The 27,977-nt window shown below is 41.7% G+C and overlaps 1 protein-coding gene across 3 annotated transcripts in view; it reads left to right on the top strand.

Moving 5' to 3' along the window:
* The window catches only part of ZFPM2 (zinc finger protein, FOG family member 2), a 455,190-nt gene that overhangs the window by 221,466 nt on the left and 205,747 nt on the right, over window positions 1-27,977 (top strand). For all 3 annotated transcript variants that reach the window (XM_043507433.1, XM_038391883.2, XM_038391882.2), the window contains one exon: window positions 8,707-8,825. In XM_043507433.1, the coding sequence (XP_043363368.1) occupies window positions 8,707-8,825 (119 nt within the window). The remainder of the gene's footprint in view (window positions 1-8,706; window positions 8,826-27,977) is intronic.

The following is a 27,977-nucleotide window of genomic DNA, read 5'->3' as shown; positions in this document are numbered from 1 at the left end:
CTAAACTGGGAGGAGTGGTAGATACGCTGGAGGGGAGGGATAGGATACAGAAGGACCTAGACAAATTGGAAGATTGGGCCAAAAGAAATCTAATGAGGTTCAATAAGGATAAGTGCAGGGTCCTGCACTTAGGATGGAAGAATCCAATGCACCGCTACAGACTAGGGACCGAATGGCTCGGCAGCAGTTCTGCGGAAAAGGACCTAGGGGTGACAGTGGACGAGAAGCTGGATATGAGTCAGCAGTGTGCCCTTGTTGCCAAGAAGGCCAATGGCATTTTGGGATGTATAAGTAGGGGCATAGCGAGCAGATCGAGGGACGTGATCGTTCCCCTCTATTCGACACTGGTGAGGCCTCATCTGGAGTACTGTGTCCAGTTTTGGGCCCCACACTACAAGAAGGATGTGGATAAATTGGAAAGAGTACAGCGAAGGGCAACAAAAATGATTAGGGGTCTAGAGCACATGACTTACGAGGAGAGGCTGAGGGAGCTGGGATTGTTTAGTCTGCAGAAGAGAAGAATGAGGGGGGATTTGATAGCTGCTTTCAACTACCTGAAAGGGGGTTTCAAAGAGGATGGCTCTAGACTGTTCTCAATGGTAGCAGATGACAGAACGAGGAGTAATGGTCTCAAGTTGCAATGGGGGAGGTTTAGATTGGATATTAGGAAAAACTTTTTCACTAAGAGGGTGGTGAAACACTGGAATGCGTTACCTAGGGAGGTGGTAGAATCTCCTTCCTTAGAGGTTTTTAAGGTCAGGCTTGACAAAGCCCTGGCTAGGATGATTTAACTGGGACTTGGTCCTGCTTTGAGCAGGGGGTTGGACTAGATGACCTTCTGGGGTCCCTTCCAACCCTGATATTCTATGATTCTATGATTCTATGTGTCAGCGTTGGGATGGGGTGCTCACCTGAGGAAACTCCAGATGCAATGTCTCTGGTCGCAAGATGAGCTCTCACTCCACATCAGCGACAAGGAGCTGAGAGCAGTCCGACTGGCATGCAAACCTTCCAGGTCCATTTGCAAGGGAAGTATTGGGGGTCATGACGGACAACACATCTTTGATGTTTTATATAAACAAAACAGTTGGGGCTCATTCCTCTCCCCTATGTCAGGAAGCCCTCAAGCTGTGGGACTTCCTCACAGCCCACTACATTCACCTGGAAGCATCTTACCTCACAAGTTCTCAGAACAAGCTGGCAGATTATCTCAGCAGATCCTTCCACAGTCACGAGTGGTCTGTCTGCCTGGACATAGTGCACAATATTTTACAAAGGTTGGGAGTTCTCCAAATCGACCTGTTCGCCACGAAGAGCAACAGAAAATGCCCTTGGTTCTGTTCCTTCTGGAATCAGAGTCTTGTGGACGCATTCTTCCTCTCCTGGGTGGACCATCTATTTACGCATTCCCACCATTTCTACTTGTCCATAAGGTTCTGCTCAAGATCCTCAGGGACAAGGCGGCCTTGCCAGCACTGATATACCACGCTCCTGGAATTGTCGATGGATGCTCCAATCTCATTGCCCCTGCTTCCGGACCCGATTACCCAAGACCACAGTTGCTTTCATCATCCCGATCTTGAGTCTCTCCGCCTCACTGCTTGTAAGTTTCATGACTAAACCCAATGGAGCTCATGTGCTCTGAGCCTGTTAGGGATGTCCTACTTGGTAGCAGGAAACTATCCACCAGGGCCACCTACCTGCTTGAGCGGAAAAGATTTGCAATTTGGTGATCTCAGGTGCGTGCTCCCCTGATACAGGCACCCATACCACTCATCTTAGACTACCTACTACACCTAAAACAGAGGGCCTCTTGACATCAACACTCAAGGTCCACCTGGCAGCCGTATCAGCCTTCCACCCGGGAGCAGCCGTATGTTCAGTCTTTGCCAACCTGATGGTCAGTTGTTTCCTGAAAAGTCTGGACAGGCAGGTTAGGCAACCAATCCCGGTGTGGGATCTCAACCTGGTCCTGTCAAGACTATTGGGGCCCCATTTGAACCCCTGGTGACTTGTTCATTGCTCTACCTATCATGGAAGGTGGCCTTCCTAGTCGCCATTATATCACCAAGGAGAGCATCGGAGTTTAAAGCTCTAACCTCCGATCTTCCTTATACCGTTTTTTATAAGGACAAGGTGCAACTCAGGCCTCATCCAGCCTGTCTCCAAAAAGTTGAGTCCCAATTCCACGATGGTCAGGACATTTTCCTATCGGTCTTTTATCCTAAACCTCACATGGATAGCTGAGAAAAAAGGTTGCATTCCTTGGATGTTCGACGAGTGCTGGCCTTTTACACTGAACGTACAAAGTCATTCCGTAAATCGAACCAGTTGTTCATGGCAGTTGTGGATAGAATGAAGGGCCTCCCGGTCTCATCACAGAGAACTTCATCATGGATCACATCCTGTATCCGGGCATGCTACGATCTGGCAAAGGTTCCTGCACTAATGGCACATTCCACAAGAGAGCAGGCCTCCTTGGCAGTGTTCCTGGCCCAGGTCCTGATCCAGGAGATCTGTAGTGTGGCGACATGGTCACACTTTCACCTCTCATTATGCTGTCTGCCAGTACATTAGAGATGATGCAGCATTTGGCGGAGTGGTGCTCCAGTCTGTGATTCCATGAACTCTGACTCCACCTCCTGTTTAGGTTTTGGGAGTCACCTAATTGGAATCAACATGAACAAGCACTCAAAAAAAACCCCCAGTTACTCACATTCTTGTAACTGTTGTTCTTTGAAATGTGTTGCTCATGTCCATTCCAAGACCCACCCACCTTCCCCTCTGTCGGAGTAGCTAGCAAGAAGGAACTGAAGAGGCGGCAGGTCGGCAAGGACCTATATTCACCGCCATGAGGGCGCCACTCCAGGGGGCTCCACAGCCGAACCCACGGGTGCTGCTAGGGGAAAACCTTCCAATGACTGTGCACATGGCATGCACACACCTAATTGGAATGGACATGAGCAACACATCTCGAACTGTAAATGTGTAACAACAGTTATGAGAAGGTGAGTAACCAGTTTTTTACAGTATTCAGAGGTGCTCACAGTAGCTTAGCTTCATTTTTGTAGTGGAGAGAATCACCAGTTAAATGTCCCGCTCAAACCATTACTGTGTGTAACCAGGCAGGCAGCTATCCAATGATTAAATTGTAGACCAGTGAAAGGTACTGTATGCCATACTTCAGGCACCTTGGCTGGCCTTGTCAGAGGTTGAGGATTTCAACAACCATTGAGAGGTTTTTGAACTCAGTGTGACTTTACGGCTTTATTTGATTCCACAATATACAGTTTCTCAGACATGAAGAAATATACCCATATAGGGCAAGAGCCTTAGCCGGTGGAAATTGGCAGAGCTCCAGTGGAGTCAGTGAGCAAACATCCATTTACATCAGAGGAAGATCTGGCCCATACACTTTTGCTAAATGGGCTCCTGTTATAAGGCTATTCCTAATAAAAGGTTATTGCCATTACGTTGTCAAGTACTTTCCTGCAATTTTTTCAATATTTTAAATATATAGATGGAGGCAAAATTATTTATGAGTAAAGTAACTGTGCCAGAAAGGTGCTGCCTATCACTCACCTTCAGCTGTGTGCACCCTTGTTTCTTACTCTAGAATGTGAGCAGATGGATGAAAGCCAGTGGTTACCATGTCCAGAAAATACCATTTATTGTACTATTTTTGTGTACTTAGATTCCTCTGATATTTGAAACCATGGTCAAATCCTGTAAAGGGCCAATAACTGCTATGGGTACCACTGTTATACAAAACACTACATGTTTTCTGAAGCTATGAAAAGCATAGAACATGTTCCCTTAATTACTAGGGATTTATGGGCATCCCTTACAATATCTACAAATAGGAAAGAATTTCCTACAATGGAGTCCTTTAATTCTGTCCCAAGATCCACCAAGGTGGCCTGATATCTTAAAAGCCATGGGATGTTTTGTAGCTGTACTAGTGAGTCATGACTTGGGGCTTCTTTTACAGTGCAGCTATCATAAGTCTTTGAGTAATCACAGACTTTAAAAGTATACTATATCAACAAGATAAGAGAAACAGCCTACAGCACTAACAACATTATCTTTTACCAAAATTGATTAGCCCGTACAATGTGTTTCAAATATTTTGTATAAACTTACTCAGCAAGCTGGAAATAAGGATGTTCTTGAAGAACAAGCTGCAAAAAGTAAGTTGCTGTACAGCAAAGGAAAGTGAAGTAAATATCACGAAAACTGAAATCTCCATTAATTCCAGTTTGTACCTAATTTACAAACCTTAAAGGCAGGACATCTATTTGCCCATGTTTCTTGTTGGCCCCTTAGTTATGCTCTCTACTGTACTTCTCAATAGGACAATTAGCAGGTCTGGGGATGCATTGCTGAATGAATAAAGCAAAATATAACTAACAGTCTGATGTTAAAATTTGGCATACTAGTCATGATGCATTCAAATACTATATTCTTGACCTCTGTGTATGAATTGTTCTTGTTATCACTTGTTATTAAGTGTAAATATATACATTAGTTCCATGTCAAAGTTGTCCAGTAAAGATTACAAATAGTCAGAAATTGTAAACAGCACACTGTGCGTAGAATTTTCCACTCCCTTCGGGCTGAAGTACAGAATCAGAGAGCTTTTACTGGTTGTTGGCCCTCAGCTTTTCTCCTTTTCCCCTCTGTGGCTGTGTGGGGAAGAGACTTCCCTAAGGAAAGGCAGTGCCTGTCAAGCTCTTATACCACTGTGCCCAGGATTCCTACTCCTGCCTGGTAATCACGCAATAGAGTAACCAGTTCTTCTCTTCCCTTCTCTGCAATGTGGTAGAGTGGTCAGCTGGGGAGATTCTGAGTAGCCGCAGTCAGGAAAGGGACAGCAGCTTCTCAGAGCACCATGCCCCCTACCTCCATCTTGTATTGTCAGGACTGACCCAAACTCTTCAGTTAGAAGAAAGAAAAGGAGTACTTGTGGCACCTTAGAGACTAACAAATTTATTTGAGCATAAGCTTTCGTGAGCTACAGCTCACTATCCGAAGTGATAGTGACAGCTCACTATCCGATAGCTGTAGCTCACAAAAGCTTATGCTCAAATAAATTTGTTAGTCTCTAAGGTGCCACAAGTACTCCTTTTCTTTTTGCGAATACAGACTAACATGGCTGCTACTCTGAAACCTCTTCAGTTAGAGTAAGGCTTGGGGACTCCTTTTCAATTCATATTCAAATGCAGATTTTCTTCTTAACATAGTCTCCTCTGAGATCCACATAACTCTGAGGTCACTTGCTTAGATCTAAGGGGAATATGCCATAAACAAGCAAGACAGAAACTACAGAAGATCCATTGCTCTTTCATCTCACAAGTTTGATCTCCTCCTTGCCACAGTTTTGGTATCTTCCACTCTACACGGAAATTCAAATTTATAGAAGATTGTAAAATGCAATGAAAATGTCAGACACCCTAAAACTCTGATTCCCCCCCATCCTCAATGTTTAGGGGAGACTGGAGGAGGATTTCTAATAGTGATATTTATTATATTTCTCCTATAAACTGAGGTGCCAACCTCTGGCCCTTTCTGCTCAAGCAGAGGAACATGTATAGTGATATATATATAGGGATAAGGACACAGGTTCTGGTACAAAATCTTAATAGATGTATATCAAACTTGCTCAGAGGTGATTTTGAAGTCAATACTTGTTAAATTTCATTTTTCCCTAAGTCAAGCAAAGATCCTGAGTGAGAAGAACAACTGTGCCAAGGATCAAACTTTATTTGTTTTTGTTTTATCCTTGTTCAAAGAAAGTATGGTTTGTTTTACAATGGGATAAAATGTAACACTCCCCCCCACCCCCCCCACATACATACTGATCTGTAACTTTAAAATGGCTGCTGAAACAAATGAAGCTTCAGGTAAATCCAAGCATGGAAAATTTCAGCCCACAAGGTGTCTTGTTTTGAAAAGATATGAACGTGGGAAATGAGGGGGATATAATACACTGTTTCATGGCCTTCACTACAGTAGTTACTACTAGGCATCTATTATAATAACCCTAGAAGAGCATATTTTAAAACAGCTTGGACATGATTCACCACTGAGCTACTCAAACGGGAGTGACACTGGTATAAAACTGCAATGCAATGATGAAATCCATGGTTTGCACCAAAACACACATTTAGGCTTAACAGAGCAAAGGAGAATGAAAGAGGGGGAAAGCACATGGTAACCTCTTCGGTAGACAACATGGAAGAAAAAAACATCCATTATTTTGGAAAGTGATTGCTGGTTTTTTTTATGCCTATTTCTTCCTAAACATCTTTTAAGATGCACAGTTAATATTAGGACTCTTACTTATTTAAATAAAAGAAAGCATAAACGTGTGCACTTTAAAACTTTTCTAAGTGTTTGGGTATCACTGGATGATCTGCACTAAATTTGTCGTTCTTAATCCATTAAAAGACAGGCCTGTTGTAAATCCACAGGTACAGATAAGGAGTCACTGTTTGACTGAATCTGAACCCTTTTCAGATGAAAAAATGTCAGTGGCAGAAAGGGAGGCTGAATTATTTTTTAAAAGGTTTTCAAAGATTCTCATGATTCCTCTGGTATCAGTTAGATGTGACATGTCCATAGAACTAGCTTTTTTTAGTGTGTAAAAAGCAAGCAAATGCTCCTGGTTTCATCTTTATGTAGAAAATGCTACACTGTGTGTGTATGTTCAACATGTTGACCTGCAGTTCTGAAAAGCCCCCCATCTCTAATTATCTTACAGAGATTGTTTAAAAATTAATTTCATTTCTCTCAGTATTCCTATAGAAATTTTAAAAAATGTATGTTGGATATAATTTCTACATAATTAACCTTTCCAATTTATATATCACCTTTGCAAATGTCTGAAGCTCTCATTATAAAGAATACTTATTCTCATATTTATAAACTGGTGTAAACCAATATTGCTGACTGGATTTGTGCTAGTTTACATGAAGTATATGGACCACAATGTTTAATGGAGTATTTTTGCAATCTGCAGTTCTCATCACTGAAATACAGGTATCTTGCCTGGAAACAGAGCCCAGAACCAATTCTGCTCCTTGGAAAATGATCGGGGTTTATTCCCATGAACAAGGAAAACCTTCTCCACAATCTGGATGTATTATAAATCCAGATATTAATATGAATGACTAGTATGGGAGATGTGTTGAAAGCTGTGGGATTGCTTGCCAGCAAGGGAGAGATTCTTATTCCCCTCATTTCCACCCCCACAAGGTCAATTTTGCAACCATTACCAGTGCTAAATCCAGGATAGGCATCCAGTTTAGTAACTGAGTAGGCAGAATCTCTGGTCTTTTTGAAAAATCACAGTTGTCATTCATATAATAGTATCTGCAGTTGATGAGAAGGATTATGTTGATGTGGAAGACAAGAATTATTGTCACAGCTGATCAGTATATGAAGGGAAGAATAGGACATACCATAAAGGGGAAGCAAGGTGAAATTCTAGCCCCATTGAAGTCAATGTGAGTTTTGCCATTGATTTCAATATGGAAATGACTTAATCCAGAATAGCTAACTTCACAGAGGCCGGGGCTCAGATTGGCAACAGTATGTTGAAAAATGTATTTGTCAAAAATGGGATTTTGTATGAAACAATTTTTTTAGCAAAATTGTTTTAAGAAATGTTTTTGTATCTTGTAAAAATGAAAAAGGGAAAATTTTCAGAAAAAAACTTGCAATTTTTCAGTATTTTTGATATTTTTTGTTTTAAAATTCTGGAAAAATACTCACTTTTTCCCCCTCCCCCTTTTTCTGCTCCTTTTTTCCACTAGAACAGTGAGAGGGGAAGTTAAACAGTGAAATAAAGAAATACTTTCATTTAGCTTTGAAAGTGTTATTTTCAGAAAGATAGTAACTTCACATTTAGAAATAATAATTTCAGTTTTTTAATTCCTCTCTCTAAGTGAGAGAAAGTAGCACAGTTACATTATGATTTTTTTCCAGTGGAAGAAAATAAAATAAAAAGTGACAGAGTTTTTGACCTCCACTTTTTCTTACTTTTCTTAGAGCAAACATATTGGCACTAGATCTACTAGTCTTAATTACTTCAGGTCAAATCCTGAAACCCTGACTCAGGCAAAACTTTAGTTGAGATAAATTATTTTTATCTATATACCTGTATAAACCCAGAGGAACCCCATCAAAGTCAGTGGGGTTACCCTGTATTTACATTGGTGTAAATGAGAAAAGAATGTGGCCCAATAGAAATTTTGCTTGAGTAAAGACTTCAGAATTTGGCTGTTTGTGACAGTGAAATGCAGGAAGGATGTTAACCCCAGTGTTGTACTTCCTATTGCACTTTTTCTTTCTGCAGCCATCACCTCTTCCTCAGCATTCGATCAAAGCCTTTTGAGTAACTGTTATTGTCTCTCATTCTCAAAGACTTACCAAATAAAAATGCCTTCAAAATATAATGGGTGTGAAAAGATGCAAGAAAGAAATGGGACTTTATAACCCAAATTTGAATATAATTATAAGGAAAAAGGTTTAGTTTTTTTCTCAGGATGACAAGATCAGTTGTTTTTCAGACAAGCATAATTAATTCTTGTTATATGGATCCTCAGAACATTGTGCATGTAAAACAAACACAAAGATGGAGGTGGTTATTGTCAAGGCACAAGTGAAAGTACTCTAAACATTGCTTGTTTTCTTTGTTTGCAGGAGAGCTGGAGATATTCCAGAAGGATGGGGAGCGCAAGATTCAGAGTCGGCAGCAGCTTCCAGTTGGAACAACATGGGGGCCTTTTGCTGGGAAGATGGGTCTGAATAATAACACCTTGGTATGTAGATGCCCAGTGAGTTGACTTTGCTATACTGTTTGTCATCACTTAGGAGTTAGTCTTTATTTCTACTCAACCAAATCACTTAAAATCAAGCCATTGTAAGCTTTCATGGACAGTGCTATTTGGATCTTTTCCAAGCAGTCCATCTATGGCAGCAGTCTACAAAGAGTTATGCAAGGCACAGATTAATGGTTCTAAAGTTGTTACTTTAGAATTAGGAGAGTTATATGATGATTCTTACCTTACCTGCTGAACCAAACTGATGCCTTTCACTTTTAATAACATATAAGAGGGGTTTTTAACTGTTTCAGAGCACAAATTAATTATTGAACAATTCATATTAACAAAGTGTATAGAAAATGCACAATAACTATGTTAACCAGTATAAAAATTAATTTAACCCCTACTAAACATAAGGATATTGAGAGCTACAGAATCTGTCATCAACTTGCAGACATTATGCCAAGGTATTGAAGGATTCTGACATGGGTGCCTAGAATTATGTGAGATATAGTCCAAATTATCCCTGATTTCACTGAACTCAGAGGTCCATATAAGTACTGCATTGCTGAGCCATAATTTAGTATGTTAAAGATAGTGTCATTCTATCTCTTAATTGTTTTTGTTTTAGACCCTTAAAATCTGCATTTCCTTGAAAGGAGAGAGCTTTGGAGCAGTTACTGTCTATCAGATCAGTGTCTGCTATTACAGAAGTTTCATGCACACATTATTGACATAAAAAACTGTGAAACTTTTTCATTACTGTATATCATAGAAATGCATTTCCATATTTAAAATACATTTGCGGCATAATTGTCATGCAAGTATGCCTATTAAAAATTGTAATGAAGAAATACAGTAGTTATTCTATATTTGCAGTACCCATTTTTAAACCTTAATGTTTCTTAACCCTTTTTAATATAGAGTGGGTTTTTTTTAAATCTAAAAGCATTAATCCATATTATTGACTAATAGCCTAGAAACAATAGGGCTAGGTTTTCCAAGTTCTCAGCATCCACAAATGGGACTAAATTTTCAAAAGAGCTCAGGTCCCATTATGGGAACCTAAAAAGGGGGAAGATTTTCAGGACCCAACAGTTCCCATTGTGACTAATTGGGCACTGGGTTCTTCTGAAAATCTGGTCCATAAGTGTTTGGTCTTTCATGTCTGTCTAATCTCTATGTAATAAGCACTTAGCACCATGATATCTTAGAGCTGATCCTTTCATCAAAATCTTGTGCACATTGCCTGTATCTCTACTTGAAATGTTCTCCTAAAATTTCCCACCATTACTACTTCCATTTCAGCTTCATCAATGGTGGCAGGGATGGGCATGTGAGCACTAGTGTAAACCGTATTCCTGGTAGGTACTGGCATTTTAGTTACAGTGTTGTCTGACCTGCTTAGAGCAAGCTTACATAACATAGTAACTAGCACTATCTCTCCATTATTGCTTTATCTAGTACTACCACCAATGATAGTATCTGTGGGAAATTTTAACAAAAATTTCCTTATGTATATAAAGCTTAAGTAAACATTTGCAGGTTATAAAATAGAAACAGTGCAGCATATAATAGAAATGGTGACTGACTCTTAAATGTAGGAGCTCTAAAAGGCATCATTAGAATAAACTGGCAATGTGACAGTGACACTGCTACTGTTTTGTTATGTTTCTCTGGACAAATTGGAGTGCAACCACAGCCAATAGAGCAGGGTTTCTACCCAGTTTTTGGTCTCTCACGGGTGTATTTGGGCTGCTACAGCTGATCAGAACAGTATTGACAAAACAAAATGTTGCTGAAATATGCTGTTTTGTCAACACTGAAACATCTTTCAGGAAAGTATCAGTTTCAATAAAGCTTTAATCAGCGAGAGAGAATTATACCTACTCTCATTTTATAGTCTGATGGTTAAGGCACTGAGCTGGAGATGAGAGATATGGGTTCTAGTCCCTTGCGCTGCCTAATTCAGAGTGATCTGGGACAGAGCCGCCAAAAGCAGACTAAGCAATTTCTTTGGGCCCCCATTCACTTTTTATTGTAAGAACTTGCCTGTTTTAGTAATGTGTGTGTTGGGTGGGGGGGATACTCCTGCTTAGGGCTTTCAATGGGCTAGCACCAGCACTGATCTGGGATGAAAAACTCAGTCCTGAATCATGCAGAGTAAGGTCTTGAATGTGGGTTTTCCACATAGCATGTAAGTGCCCTAACACCAGGCTAGAGAGGGAGAAACACACATGGCCCCTCTATTGAATCAAAAAGCTTGGAGTCTGATTTCATGGAAACATTCAAAAGATTTTGGTTTTATTCCACATTGGAATGAAAACAGATTTTGAAACCTCTAGAATTGCTGTGAAATGGAATTGGAGTGCTCTGGTCAGCTCTGTTTTCTTCCCCTAAGCTTTTCCCAAATAATGGGAATCTTTCCCCATCAGTGAGGCCTCTGCCTCTGAGCATTAGCTTGTTACTTTAGAATGCTGTAGGAAAACGTCAATGTTTTGATAAATCTTTAATTTATTGTTTAGGCCTGACAATCCTGATGCCAGCTTGTAATCATTTTTATTTTTTATTTTTTTCTGAAGCTTTTCTGTTTTATTCTTAATCTTTTTGTCTGTTGGACATGTTTGATTCCTATTCTCTATAAAACACATGCTCTCTTTTGTTTTTAAAGGGAACTGTATTTGTTTATTTGTTGTTTATACATATTTTTAAAAGCTCATCTAGGGAAAGCCGCACCTCCCGGGACTCAATCATAGTTTCACATGGGTGCTTGACAGCAGATTTCACACATTTCTGAGTGAGCACTGCAAACATTTTGGTGTGATAAACCTTATAAATGGATCAAGTAATCTTTGAAAGACTTTAAAAGTAAATCTCTGGTAAAGGAATAAAAGGAAAATTCTGTGAACTCTTGGCTACCATTTCACAGTATTTGCAGTTGGATTTTCATACTTGATCCAACACATCTGCTCGTGGCTGACTCTTGAAAGGTATGGGTAAGCATGAGTCCTTGTCATTCATTATCTGTCCTTAATGATTCTTGGAGTGGTAGCAGTGTGATGGTATCTCCCATAGAGGATTCATTTACCTTATTACAAAAGATACAACATACTTACTCTCCTTTTAGTCAGCCTTGAATAAAATCTGAAGATGAAATAATACTCTTTTAAACTGGTTCATATTCCAGGCAGTACTCTGATGCTAGTTTAAACTCACAGTTGTTGGTTCAAGAGATTCAGCACACTAATTAATTCAACAGAGTAATTAATTGAGTCACTGTGCCGGATGTCAAATACTTTTCAGATCTTTCAAGTTCTATCTTGAAGTACATTAACAATATACATCTCAGAATAGTGGAAGGTTGGGTATCTTGAACAATTGATTGAAGTGGCACTTGCTATTACAGTAATAGCAATAGCTGTTGTTGACTTCCAGTTAGCAGTGCCTAGACATTGCTAATTGACTTAATGACTTAATTGACTTAAATAGACACTAATTGACTGTCTTGTGCACGGTCCACACCAGGACATGGACATCATAAAGTTGTAGCTCTACCAGATGAACTAAGGAAAGTCTGATAGTTAAGCAAGGAAGAGAAGTGTTGAATTTTTATCAGCTAGGAGTCAGTCAAGAGTCTCATTCACATACCTCACAGTATCAAAATACCTCTAAGAAGTATTTACAGTGTTGCATTATCACAATAAATGAAGAAGACTCACTTTTCACTTAGTTTTATCAGGCAATATTCTTTAGCCTTCGGATGCATGTATGGAGTTGGTATCTGTAGAGAGAACTGGGGACACCAGTTTTATCCTCTCCTCCCCTCCCCCCCACCTTTCACTTCCAATGCAAGGACAGTGGATCAAAGTTGAACAGTGGCTGATAGAAGTGCAGCCACTGCTGTAGTAGGTTGCAAACAGCTAGAAAACTAGAACTGAAAGGTGGTGTCCTTCTACTGGCTTGCAGGAAATAAGTTATCATCAAATCATTTCTGTGTTTTATTTTTTTTAACAAAAATAAAGCAAACAATGAGCTCTGCTATAGAATGAAGGTGGTGTGATTCTAATCACCAGTCTTTCCTGGAGGCTCTTAAATGTGTGCATTGACATATAGCTCCTAAAACTCAGTGGTGCCAAATACACAGGTGGATTTTTCAGGATAAGTAGTGATACCTGCCCATCTCTTGACACTGCAATCTGGGTCTTAGTATATATCAAATGTAACTTGAAAAGAAAGATGAGATAACATTTTCTAATGTGGAAAAATCCTGTGTTCAGATCCTGCAGCCATGAGAGTAGTTCTTGTTCACACAAGTAGTCCTATGATCAGGCACTAAAAATTTGTTTAAGAAAAGGTTGTTTTTTTCCCTCCTATACCAAAATAATTTTATTGTAAACTCAGCCATTTTAATCCCTGTGGTCTTCTTTAAAAACTTTGAGGGAATAAGACCCCTTCAGAAGAAAAGAACATTGCAGAAAATTCCCAGTTACAGCTGATATTTCTAGAGGAGAAGTGGCAAAGAATGTATAACGCATGATGAAATCAAACAGTGGTTCGTGCCATTACTTCATTAATCAAGTGGAGGCATTCTGAAAAATGTTTTTCTTCAGCTGCAGCCATCTATTTTTTGGTGTTAATCAGTGCCCTGTGGCAGGGTTTTGTGAAGCAAAACAATGAGCAGTTGTATAATACCCCCCACCCCCCCATTGTTGTCACCCCGTCAGAAGGAGGAGAGGATGATGCAGGTCTGTATCAACCTGATAAGGAAAAGAGGATTCAAAATGGCTGTGGAGAGGATCCAGCGGAGTAAAGTATGCAGTTTTGGACCAGACTAGCGATAGAATATAGCAGAGACTCTTTAATGGGATCCTGAAGGTTCACTGCCAAAGCTATACTTCTTCTAGAAGATTTCCTAATACAATAGTTTGATTAGGAAGTGCTGTGACTGTCTGAGCAGCCAAGGTTCAAAATGCAGTTAAGTTATTCACTCACTAATCTGTGGCTGGTCACTTCAGGTTAAAATCCTCCTATCTGTAGTACCCAGCCACTTTTAATCTTTAGAGTTACAATATTAGAGTTTACTTGCCACATTGACTAGAGGCTAAGACCACTGAAAAACCGACATAGGCTCTCTATGACTTCTTGTTTAAACTATAATGTGTTTATCAATTTAACTTGAATGCTATGGGCTAGATTTTGCCCTCAGATACATACTTTTAAGGATTTAGATATACTTTTGTATATTACTACATAGAAAAGTGCTATAGTTAATAACAGCCCTGATTCTAATCTTGATTAGACCAGTTTTACACCATTGTAACTCAGTTGTCATCTGTGGATTTATTTATTTACCCCAATGTTTGAGATCAGAATAGGTCCATTATGTTTGCAAGTGTCATTTCAAAACATTTCACCATTCCCCCAAGTTCTAGAATACTCAAACCAAGTAGCATTCCTGCACAAAATCTTATATTACAATGAAGGGTAATCACTTTAGACTTCCACACCGTGCAAGTGTAAAGGAGAGTTATTTTACACTAACAGTTATAAAAACACTAAATGAGTTCATCCAGTGTGAAAATTCACAGTGCACAATAGCCTTTATTAATTTCTTATCTTTCATAATGTGGTCAATTAAGATGTAATGTGAAAATTGTGTCGAGAATGGATACACTGTCTCAAGACCATTTCAAAGATTTTGGTTATTTCCTTTGTAGTTTGGACATTTACGTCTTTGTTCATAAAAATTCTTTGTATGTTTTCATTTCTGAATTAATATTTAAAGTACAGATTTAATTTAAATATGACACTGATATTGTAAGAGTACACAGTAAAGACTGGAATAAATACTCAATGAAGTGAACAAAAGTATAAAGATGGTTTTGACCTTAAGAACCTTCTCACCTGTTACTGCGTGATGCAGAATACCAAAGGGTGATGAGGCAACTTCCACAACAAATTGGTTAGTGATTCTACTATGTGTACATTCTGCATGAAAAATTAGTGCTAATGCAACCATAATGTTGAGAAAGCAAGTACTTGATTGGCACTTACTATATGTAAAGATTTTTTTTAAATCCATATTTTAAGGCAAACGTACAATGGAATAGAGTTAAGATTGCGGTTCCAATATTTATTCTCCATTTCCTTGTCTCTGAATGCTGCTTTTCTCAACCTTAACACTGTGTTGTTATTAGTAGCTTTTTGTATGGAACTTCCTTGTGTATTTTTTAACCTTCTTTCTTTTGATTGAGGCCTCCTGATGACGTGGGAAATGTATCCTTTGATCATTATTTGACACCTGTGTATTAAAAGACTGTTTTTACAAATGTTAAAAAACTCCATTTGGGGTTTACAAACTTTTTTTTAAAACCACTACTTAATTATTTTATACAAGCTAAAAACATCTTCACTGAGCCAAATTTATACTAATAATATAATTTTAGTATATATTAATAATATAATGTTCATTAAGCAGTAGTAATTACCAGTCATTCTCACTACACTAAATCACTTCCCTGGGAAAAATCTCAATAAATCATCTGTTTCATTTCAGCATGTCTCATTTCAGTACTATATACTGTAACACTATTTTCCTATATTCATAGATTTTAATCGCAGATGGACCTTTATGATCATGTAGTCTGACTTCCTGCATAACACAATAATTTCTGCATCAACTGCATAACTTCAGTTTGAGCAAGATATTCAGTCTTGATTTAAAGACTTCAAGTGATAGAGAATCACATTTTCGTATCACTTTTCATGTGGCTAGTCATGTCACTATACAACTAAATACCTACAGATGCATGTATACAGTGTCCATATTTAAGGTGACTGCTTAAATAGTAATGCTTTTCTCTACTGAGCATATTTTAAATGTTTATAACTTTCTTATGTTCTAAACTCCTTCTTTCAATGATTCACAAAATATACTGCTCATTACGGACTGTGTAAATATAAAATACCAAGTTTAAAAATTCAGCAGTTTTTGAGATCTACTTTTTCCCTTCCCATCAAAAAAAACTAAACATGGGGGAAGGGGGAATTTACAATGAGAAAATTCAGTTTCTAAAGATTTTCTCACAATTCAAAATGACTGAAATAATTTTGCCTACACTTTTTGAATAGTTTCATCTTTACACAGTGACTGTGCATGGAAAATTCCAGCAAAATAGGTGAATGTTTCAGAAAGTTTTAAATGTGTGAGAACAGTGTCATAGACACTTAATTGCAACCTGGCCTAGAGCTCTGGTGACTGGTACCTTCTTTAATTAAGATTTTTCTATCTGTTATAATAGACCATAAGATTATCCAAATTGAAGTCACACACATGCTATTTCTGTCTTATATTGTTAAACCATGACTTTGGTGCTCATGGAAGCTTCTGAATTGAAAACATTAAAAACTGAAGCTGTCCCTTTGTCCATAAAAGAGGTAAATCTCAGGGAGCACTGTAGATTTCTCCACTTCTGCATGTTCTAAGCCTGGTGTAGAAAAATCACATCTAAGGTTGTGCCTACATAACAAAATCTCCCACCCCACATTTATTGTCAGTGAAGGTGCACTGATGGCAGTGATGTTGTAAACGGAGCTCCAGTAGCCTCTGGTAATTTATCCACCATGTTGTCTCTACCTGTACACAGCAGATCTACACAATATCATGCTAGAATAAAGCCTAGAGTAGATAGAGCCTTAGGGTGAAAAGAAGATTCAGTCTCCATTACCATTGATACTTGACCTCATTGCTAAGAATGAAAATCAAGGTGTCAGTTTTTATGGTGGCAGTTATCATTGTGTGAGTAATATAGTTTGAAATTATTAATTCCATTTATTTGTTTGGCAGTCATGCAGTTGAGAGAGTTAAATTATGGCCACAGTGAAGTCAATGACAAAACTTTCATTGACTTAAATGGGGCTAGGAATTTACCCATGCTTTAGATTCCAAATATCTTGTTTTCTGAGTACTTGTTAAGTGAGATAACCTGCAGTGTTTTAAGAATGATGGAAACAAATGGTTTAGATATTTCAGAATCTGCCTATATATAGCTTGACACTTGTATTAAGTAAGATATAGTGAATATGGAGTACTTGTGGCACCTTAGAGACTAACAATTGTATTTGAGCATGAGCTGTAGCTCACGAAAGCTTATGCTCAAATACATTTGTTAATCTCTAAGGTGCCACAAGTACTCCTTTTCTTTTTGCAAATACAGACTAACACGGCTGCTACTCTGAAACCTGTCATAGTGAATATGGTAAATTTTAGACAAATATGCTTTAATATTAAATTATCCCCATATCCCAACTCCAAAAAATCAAGGTTTTATCGGAAATACAAACATTTTTGCTAATTTTTGCTTTCAGTCATGTTCAAGCCACTCCATTGACTTCAAAGAGCAGGCAGGATATGGCTCAAAGCACAATTTGTCCCCTTCAACTGAAATGGTGCTACTTGGTACCAATATCCTGTGCCTCATTTTTCAAACATAGTGAACATGTCTATCAATGCAACCCTGTAAAGATGCCTCAAAGTCAGGTGAGTTGAAAAGAAAATCAACTTCAGCTATCATGTCTCTGCTGTACAAAACACAAGAGGCAAGATAGCCTGCTATCTTGGTTGCCCTTTTCCAGCAGAACCCTAGTCCACCTACTCCAGTGCAAATGCTGAGACGAGAGAGCGGGGTGCACCAAGTGATGATTCTTATCACTATGCTATTGCTTTGGTATTTGTAAAACTCACTTTAACCATGAACAAAGATTTGGTATGTGTTCTGGTGCCAGTTCCTTGTGTTCCCACTTATTGTAAAATATGTATATAACCCGATCAGAGTTGATAATGTTTTGCATTAAGATACCATCTTAAATACCTTAGTAATCAATAAACTCTTACTAGATTTTTTTTCTTAATATATGTTATTACATGTTCCATAGACCACAGCAGTGTTACTTATTTCAAAATATTTATTGGGTGATGTTATAATAACCTTTACATATCAAATTATTTAGAAATGTGTTGAGTATTACAGTGTATTTTATATATAAGCAATGTGATCTATTCTATAATGCAGCATAAGAAACAATGTCGCCTCACTCAAACACAACAATATATCTTCACCTGTGTGCACTTAGTGAGGGGAATTAGCCAGATTAACTTCTAAATGCTAGCAGTTGTATTTAGAATCACCTTCTAATATCAGACATCATATATTTAATGTAGATCATTTTTATTCAAATAAAATGTGCTCTAATTTATAACATTCTTTGTAACAGGTTATTATAGTATCACCTGTTTGGCATTTTATCATTTTTATATATATATATTGTGACAAAGCTCTGTCCTTGCCTCTGTGGGTATCGCGTTTCCTGGTGGATTTTGCTAGTCTCAGAGGCTCACTGTGACCCTCCACGTAACCCTTCTCTCTCTAGAGAAAAGGGTCACAGTCTACTGAGCCATTTTCATCATAAGCCAGTGAGGGAGGTAAGGAGAAGTTATCCTTCCTTGCACAGTCTCTCTTGTCTCCCAGTCTCAGTGATTAATGGGGGGCAAAGGTGAAGGGGGGGGAGCCTGGGCCCACCCTCTACTCTGGGCTCCAGCCCAGGGACCCGAATAGTATTAGCTATGGTAGCTGACCTTTTAGAAACCTGACATGTACAATTCCCTGGGCTATTTCCTCCACGGCAGCCCTCACTTCCTCAAGCTCCACTTCAATCCTTACCTCAGGGCCTTCTTACTTGTGCCTGATATGGTGTGTTCTACTCATTCTCTCCAACAGCGCAACTTCCTCCCACAGCTCCTGACATGCATACCTACCTGACTAACTGGGAGGCTTTTAACTAGTTTCAGTCAGCCCCTGATTGGCTTCAGGTTTCCCAATCAACCTAGCCTTCTTCCTGCCTTATGGAAAGTTCTTAATTGGCCCCAGGTGTCTTAATTGACCTGGAGCAGCTTCCATTTCACTTATCCTGGTACCAAGGATTTGTTTAGCCTGGAGCTAATATATCTATCTCCCGCTACTTTTCTATAGCCATCTGGCCTTGCCCTGTCACATATCCCCCATCCTCAGCTCAACACTATAGAGTTGGGTAACTTGGGACGCCAGGCAGTATGCTTGTGACAGACCATCAGCGTTGCCATGGTGGCATCCAGCCCTGTGCCGTATGCGGAACTGGAATGGTTGGAGAGATAAGAACCACCTGGTGACCCTTGCATTCTTTTCCTTATTCCACTGCATCCATTGGAGGGGTGCATGGTCCTGTCACAACAGTAAATCACCGGTCTAAGAGGTAATAACGCAGTGTCTCTATAGCTCATTTGACAGCAAGGCATTCTCTCTCGACTACTGCATATTTTTGAGCTCTTGGGAGAAGCTTTCTGCTTAGATAGAGAATCGGGTGTTCCTCTTCTCCCACCATTTGTGACAGAACTGCCCCCAACCCAACCTCGGAAGCGTTTGTTTGTAAAATAAATTCCCTGTTAAAGTCCGGGACTATGAGTACGGGGTCATTACAGAGGGCCTTCCGAAGGTCTGTGAATGCCCCCTCTGCTGCGTCAGTCCACTTTACCATGTCTGGACCTCAGGCCTTCACCAGGTCCGTTAGGGGACTTGCCCAAGTGGGGAATAAAACATTGGTAGTAGCCTACCATGCCTAGGAATGCACGGACCTGCTTCTTTCTGGTTGGCCGTGACCAGTTTTGAATTTCCTCTAGCTTATTCATTTGGGGCTTCTCTATGCCCCTTCCCACAATATATCCCAGGTACCTAGCCTCTGCTAGCCCTATGGTGTATTTAGTGGGATTAGTAGTGAGGCCAGCCCGCCTTAAGGTGTGCAGTACTGCCTCAACTTTCTCCAAGTGGGTTCCCCAGTCTGGCATATGGATGATGACATCATCTAGGTATGCAGCCCCATAACTAGTATGGGGGCGCAGCAGCTTATGCATGAGGCGCTGGAATGTGGCCGGGGTCCCATGTAGCCCAAAAGGGAGGATGGTGTACTGGAATAGCCCATCCGGGGTGGAGAATGCTGTCTTTTCTTTAGCTTCTTTGATCAGAGGAATCTGCCAGTACCCTTTTGTCAGATCCAGTGTAGTCAAGAATCAGCACTACCCAGTCAGTCAACCAGTTTGTCGATGCGCGGTATGGGGTATGCATCAAACTGGGATATTTCATTCAGTCGGCGAAAGTCATTACAGAATCTCATGGTACTGTCAGGTTTAGGCACTAGAACGATTGGACTGGACCACTGTCTGTAAGATTCTTCAATAACCCCTAATTCTAACATTTTCTTTACTTCGGCCTTGATTTCTTCTCTTTTGGTTGCTGGGATTCGGTAGGGTCTCAATGTTACCTTGGCTCCAGGGATCGTGCGGATATGGTGAAAGGTTTCAGTCATCCGCCCTGGTTTTGTAGAGAACACATCTTGGTTGCGATTAATCATGTCAGCTGCCTCGATCATTTGGATCGGCATCAAGTCGGATGATATCCTCACTTGCTCGTGTAAGTTATCCTCCTGGGGAAGGGTCTCCTGCATGACTAAGTATGCCTCTCGATCCTGCCAAGATTTTAGAAGGTGGATGTGGTAAATTTGCTCTGATTTCTGGCAGCCTGGCTGCCGCACCTGTAGTTCACCTCTCCCACGGCTTTGATTACTTTGCAGGATCCCTGCCACTGGGACAACAGTTTACTTTCTGCTGTGGGCACCAGTACCATCACCTGATCCCCTGATTGGAACTGTCAAAGCTTTGCTTGGTGGTTATAATGGGTTCGTTGGGTCTCCTGTGCTCTCTCCAAGTGTTCCCGTACAATGGGCGTAACTCGGGCTATCCGATCTCTCATCTGCAGTACATGCTCAACTATGTTCCTTCCCAGATTTGGCTCCTCTTCCCAGGCTTCTCTGGCTATATCAAATATGCCCCGAGGGTGGCACCCATATAGTAGTTCAAATGGAGAGAAACCCGTGGAGGCTTGCGGAACCTCCCGGATGGCGAACATGAGCTAAGGCAATAGGGTATCCCAATCTTTCCCATCCCGGCTCACCACTTTCCTGATCGTGGCCTAGAGGGTCTTATTGAACCTTTCCACAAGGCCATCTGTTTGCGGGTGGTATACAGAGGTCCGTAGGGCTTATACATGGAGCAATGAATAGAGATCTTTCATCAACTTGGACATGAAAGGTGTCCCTTGATCAGTCAATATCTCCTTGGGTAGCCCAACTCGGGCAAAGATCTGAACTAGCTCCTTAGCTATTGTCTTGGAATCTGTGTAGCATAGGGGAACAGCTTCCGAGTACCGGGTTGCATAGTCCAGTATAACAAGCATATGTTGGTGGCCCCGAGCTGTCTTCTCTAGGGGCCCTACCAGATCCATGGCTATACGTTCAAAAGGAACTTCTGTAATTGGAAGAGATATCAAAGGAGCCAGCAAGTGTGGGTGAGAGCTATGTAACTGACACTCAGGACAAGAGGTGCAGTATTGCTGGACATCTTCATGTACTCCTGGCCAGAAGAACCTCCGCAGGATCCGTGCCTGGGTTTTCTCTACCCCAGGTGTCCTCCAAACAGGTGACTGTAGGCGAGACTCAATATGGCTTTTTGATGTTTTCGTGGCACCAGATGTTGTTGTTTCTCTTGCTCCTGCATTTGCACGATATGGTACAGGAGATCTTTCTTCACTATAAAGTAAGGTCCGGGACCCCAGACCTTCCCATCCACGGGTATCCCATCGATCTCGGCCACCTCTTTCCTGGCGTTATCATATCTGGGCTCCTCTGCCTGGTCCCGCCCAAAAGTCTCTCTCCCGGGACTAACCTGCCCAAGCTACCAGGGGCCAGCTTCTGCTTCTTCCAACGGCTCACTGCCATCATGGCTGGGGGCAGCCTCTGGCTCACCTTCTGTGGTGGAATTTTCTCTGTTGGTTGCTCGCGTCCATCTGCCTACTAAGGAGGTCTTCTGGCCCTGGGTCAGGATCCAGGTTCCCAAGGCCTTCATAGCCTTCCTCTCTTTTTTTGTCTTCCGGTCTTTCGGGGTGGGCTGAGAACAGATCCTGAGAAATCTCAGCGAACATCAGGGGTTGACATTCCCCCGGTGACGAGTAGCTGTCTTCAGGGTCCCCACCTCCCTCCAGCTTCTCCGGGAGGAGTAAATTATCAAATCCTGGATAGTCCCTCCCAATGACTACAGGATATGGAAGTTTAGGAACTATGCCCACGGTCACCTCAATGAGGTTTCCCCGAACCGCTATCTCCACTGGGATGGTGGGGTAATGGCTCACGGCCCCATGCACGCACGTCACTGCTACGCGTTTGGCTTGTAGCAGCTGACTACTTTTTTCCAATTTACCAGTTACGAGGGTGATAGCATTCCCAGAGTCCACAAGCGCTGTAGTCTCTGCTCCATTTATCCTCACTGGTCTGGTGTAATTATGCGGGGCTAATGCGACCCCCGCGAGGTGGATAAGGGAGCATGGGACCTCCCAATCCCCCAAGTTATATTGCATAGGCTCCTCGGTGCTGGGACATTGTGCTGCTATGTGTTCCCACTCCCACATGCATAACATCTGTAATTGCTTTTAATCCTCCTCTATCCCAGGGGTTAGGGGGTTTAGTCCCGGGGTTCCCCCACTCAGGCCAATCCCTTCCTTCTGGGATCCCCGCTGGTTTTCAGCCCCCCCTTCTTCCACCTAGGACTCCCCAGGGGTTTGGCTCCCCAAACTTCCAGGGTTGGGGTCGGGTGCTTGCTTCAAAAGGGGCCTTCCTTGGGTAGTCGGGTCAGTTTCCTGGCTGTCATCTGTCCTTCTAGCAGAGTGATCATCTCGTCGTACATGGACGGATCATTCTGGCCTATCCATTTGCGGAGATCTGGCGGCAGTCCCAGCATGTGATGGTCTATGACCAGGGTCTCCAAAATCTCCTCTGACCTGTTCACCTCGGGCTGTAACCACTTCCACGCAAGATGTATGAGGTCAAATAGCTGGGACCTCGGGGGTTTGTTCTCCTGCTATTTCCACTTATGGAACCTCTGGGCCCTTACCGCTGCCGTTACCCCTGATCGTGCTAGGATCTCTGCCTTCAGACGGGTATAGTCAGTGGCATCCGTGGCAGGCAAGTCAAAGTAGGCCTTCTGGGCCTCTCCACACAAAAAAGGGGTGAGAATGCTGGCCCACTGCTCCTGGGGCCACGCCTCATGCTGAGCAGTCCTTTCGAATGAGAGGAGATATGCCTCTATGTCATCTCTTGACGTCATCTTTGGCATACAACCTGTGGCCCTCGGGGTTCGCATCCTGTCCGGGCCTGGGTGGTGGGGATCTTCAACTGGTCCACCACCTCTCTCAAGAGGGCACAATCTTGGGTCTCCTGGCTCATCAGTAATTGATTGGTTTCCTGCTGTAGCCGCATAGACTCCTGTTGTGCCATTGCCTGAACCTGGATGGCCTCCTGCTGGGCTGCTGTGGCTTGTACCAAAACTCTTACCACCTCCTCCATTGTGGTACAAAGCAAAAAAACAAACCAAAACAAAAAAAAATCCAAACCCCCAGTGCACTTTTTTTTAAACCTCTTTCTTCTGCCACGCTGTGAACGAAGTCCCACTCCTGACACCAGTTGTGACAAAGCTCTGTCCTTTCCTCCATAGGTCCCGCATTTCCTGGTGGATTTTGCTAGCCTCAGAGGCTCACTGTGACCCTGCACGTAACCCTTCTCTCTCTAGAGACAAGGGTCACAGTCTACTGAGCCATTTTCATCATAAGCCAGCGAGGGAGGTGAGGAGAAGTTATCCTTCCTTGCACAGTCTCTCTTGTCTCCCAGTCTCAGTGATTAATCAGGGGGCAAAGTGGGGGAGACCCTGGTCCCACCCTCTAATCTGGGCTCCAGCCCAGGGACCCTAACAGTATCAGCTATGATAGCTGACCTTTTAGAAACCTGACATGTACAGTCCCTGGGCTACTCCCCCCCACAGCAGCCCTCACTTCCTCAAGCTCCACTTCACCCTTACCTCAGGGCCTCCTTCCTTGTGCCTGATATGGTGTGTACTACTCAGCCTCTCCAACAGCACAACTTCCTCCCACAGCTCCTGACATGCACCCCCACCTGACTAACTGGGAGGCTTTTAACTGGTTTCAGCCAGCCCCGATTGGCTTTAGGTGTCCCAATCAACCTAGCATTCTCCCTGCCTTCTGGAAAGTACTTAATTGGCCCCAGGTGTCTTAATTGACCTGGAGCAGCTGCCATTTCACTTATCCTGGTACCAGGGATTTGTTTAGCCTGGAGCTAACATATCTATCTCCCACTACTTTTCTATAGCCATCTGGCCATGCCCCATCACTATATATATGTGTGTGTGTGTAGTATATTATAACATATCTGATTGAGTTTCCAGAATAAAAGCCCTATATTTTTTTGTAAATTCTAAATAATTATTTCCTTATAAATGCATTCTTAATCAAAAGCATGACCCAGAATGCTCTTTGTCTCTGAACACACCTTTGCTTCTGTGACAGCTGGTCAACTGTTGTAAGGGTGACCAGATTCTTAAAGTGAAAAACTCTAACACCTGCCATGTATGAAGACCTTGGAGAGGAGTTCAGTGGCATTAAGGGAAGGTGGCATTAAGGTGTACATGCAAGATGTGGGGGAGGGAGGGAGAAAGAAAAGGGAATCCATTCCTTCCTCTTCCCTCTCCACTGCGAAGACATCCTTCTCACTTTCCAAGTCAGAAATGGGACATATTAGCATAAACAACAAGAAGCAATAAGGCAGAAAATAGTATTAACTCCTCAGCAAGCTATTTATTGTTTTTCTCCCAGTCCATTTCATTATTTTCTAATCTGTGTCTGAATAGCCTGATTTTTTTTTTAAGAAAATCTTCTCTACTTCCAAGTCCCACCTTATTTCTTAGTTGTCTTCTTTTGTCTCTATGCTCTTTCCTCCTGCTGGGTTGTCTTTTCTTCCATTTTCTATGCATTAGTCTTCTCCTGTTCTTTTTTCTCACTTTTTCCTTTTCTTGCAAGTATCTGTTATTTGGGGAATCCCCCTTCCTAATTGCCTGGGAAACCTTGCCTTCCAAATGCTGGGTTTTTTTTCATATTTGTGCTTATTAAAAACAGATTTAAATGCAGAAAACAGTCAGAGTTTAATTGAGGTTTCTTTTTAAAGGCATTTTTATTCAGCTCCATTTAGAACTTTCTTTCTGAGTCTTTTGTACCTCTTTTGAGAAACGTTGTCCTGATTTATAAGCATCATTGTCCTTGGTTTCTGTGACAGAGAATTGCAGAGGTAAGAGCACTGGGATTGCATTTTCAGGATGGCAGATGTGTGCTCTTTGATCTGGTCGTACAGCATGCCTCAGGGAATAAGTTCAATCTTGATTTCTTTAGTCAATCATTCACTATCAGGTACCAATGTACTGATTAGCAGGGTTGAATAAAGGAACACATCATGGGCACATGTTGGATGCTGGAACATTTGTGAGTAGGCTGTTGGCATCACAGACAACCTCCATGCTCATGCTGTGGCAATGTTTTCTATTCTAATAAATCTCCTTAATGCATGAAGGAGCAATAACAAATACATGAATGTAATAAATAACTCCACGTGCATTGATGAATCTTGCTGATGCTTAGAATTCCTTCTTTCCTAGTTTAACCCATTGTTGTTGCAGAGTGGAAAATGAAAACAGTAGCCATCTGTGGCATTTTAACCTCTAACAATTGCAAGACAACTCCATAAAGCTGTGCCTTCTTAACATTCCTAGCATTCCCTGATTCAAACTAATAATTAAGCACTTGTTGAAGTGTTAAAGGGACTTTGTATCCCTACCTAATACTATATCTCCATCTAGTGCAGTACTTGGGTGTAAAATGGCCTTTTAGTTTGAGCCAAGCCTGAATAAGCATTTCCTTCAGTCGTTCCAAAAATGCGTGACTGGAGTCTAAAGATCACCTAACTATGCTTCTCCAGCATGAGTAACAGAATTAAGGTATATCCTAAAGCAGAAGTGGGCAAACTATGGCCCGCGGGACTGTGCTGCCCGGCCTTTGAGCTTCCCGCCAGGGAGGCTAGCCCCCAGCCCCTCCCCTACTGTCCCCCACCCCCACAGCCATGCCACCGCGTGGGCAGCACTCTGGGCGGCGGGGCTGTGCGCTCCTGCAGGGCAGCGCGGCAGCATGTCTGGCTCCGGCCGGGCGGCCTGGCTGCCGGACATGCTGCTCTGAGCGGCATGGTAAGGGGGCCAGGGGGTTCTGGGGGGGCAGTCAGGGGACAGGGAACAGGGGGAGGTTGGATAGGTGTGGGAGTCGTGGGGAGGCCTGTCAGGGGGCAGTTGGATGGGGCGGAGGTTCTGAGGGGGGCAGTCAGGGGATGGGGAACAGGGTGGGTTGGAAAGGTGTGGGAGTCCCGGGGGGCCTGTCAGGGGGCGGGGGTGTGGATAGGGGTCGGGGCAGTCAGAGAACAGGGAACAGGGTGGGTTGGATAGGGGGTGGAATCCCGGGGTTTTGGATAGAGGCGGGGGATCACGGGAGGGGGCGGTCAGGAGACAAGGAGCATGGGGGATTGGATGGGTGGGAGGGTTCTGAGGGGGGCAGTCAGGGGGCGGGAAGTGGGAGGTGTCAGATGGGGGCGGGGGCTAGGCTGTTTGGGGAGGCAGAATCTTCCCTACCCAGCCCTCCATACAGTTTTGCAACCCCAATGTGGCCCTTGGGCCTAGAAGTTTGCCCATCCCTGTCCTAAAGTCTCTCTTCAGCTATGAACTAACAACAGATTTTACATTGTCATTCTCTCCTACTCTCTTTCATTAGCCATAGAGAACTATTTATCCCTGATCTTTGCATGAGCCAGGACAAAGGACCAGAGACATTTGCATGGTCTGCTTCTGCCTGGTGAAGTGTCCCCAAAGTGGTGAGGAAGAAGGATGGGCCATTATCCTGCTCCTACCACCACTCAGTCTAGACAGTTCAGCTGGTCTGGGCACAACAGGAATACACTGCATTATCATTTTATTCTCTTTGAATTCTTGCTGGGGCAGTCAGGATTCATACCACCCTGAAGTCAGGGCAGCATTCAAAGTACACACTGTCCCAGAATAGATATATGTCTTTTTCATTGATTGTCACAGGATGTTAGTCTCTGTTTGTCTGTTTCCCTATATATTTCTGAAAGAGAAAATGTAATAAAAGGCATACTCATTGGTCACAGATTGTAAGTGGCGAGTGGTGTGCACTCAGGGGCTCAATCCTACATGGTACAGAACACTCCCATGAGAGGCTGAACGTCTTCAATTCCCATGCGAGGCAGTGGGATTTGAAGCCACTTAGCATTTCACAGGATTGAGCTCTTAAGAGTACACAATGTGTAGACATCTATATATAGATATATATCTGTTACTGTATTTGACCTTGATGATGGGACAAGTTTGATAGAGTTGAGGTCAATGAGTATTTTATTTTTAGACAAGATACCAAGTATGTAGATGGTTCTGCTTTACTTTACTGTGTTAACAGCTGATAGCATTCAGTGCTTCATGTACTGCTGATTGTAGTGATACATTCATCTTCGGCGATTATCAAAAAAGATTTCAGTGCTTTGGAATTAATCACACATTTGAGAAGACAAATACATGAAGATAAGTAGAAAAATTGTGTGGGGGGTTTTTGTTTAAGAGTGATGCTTTGGGTAATCAGTGCAAGTAATCTCCTTTATTAATTTATTGTAGCAATGAAACCACAACAATAAAAATAATTAATTTAATTAGCTAATGTTTTAAAGTGCTTTAAAGATGAAAAATGCTATATAAGATCTCAGTATTATCATCATTATAGGCATAACATTACTCCTAATGTATACCTCGCTTTTCTTCCAAATGTTGTCCGTTCTGCTTTTTTATTACTAATGAGCTAAAGGAGTTTATAGAGACTTTTTAGGATTGTACTTTATGATTGTGCATTATTACAATATAGAATTTTTGCACCCGGGCAAGCTGAATTCAGATATACTAGCCTAATTCAGAAAATCCTAAAATCAATGGGACTACTTGTGTATAAGAATAAGGTTTCGTTTTGTGAGCACTTGGCTGTAAACTAAAAAGATTTTAAAAATCCTTTGAAATACTTAAATTAAAATGAAAATTTAAAAAGGTGTGTGAAACTGTTATACTAACAA

Source organism: Dermochelys coriacea, chromosome 2 (genome assembly GCF_009764565.3).
Source record: "Dermochelys coriacea isolate rDerCor1 chromosome 2, rDerCor1.pri.v4, whole genome shotgun sequence".
NCBI lineage: Eukaryota > Metazoa > Chordata > Testudines > Dermochelyidae > Dermochelys > Dermochelys coriacea.
Note: the sequence above shows the minus strand (reverse complement) of the source record. Positions and strands in the feature narration are given on the sequence as shown.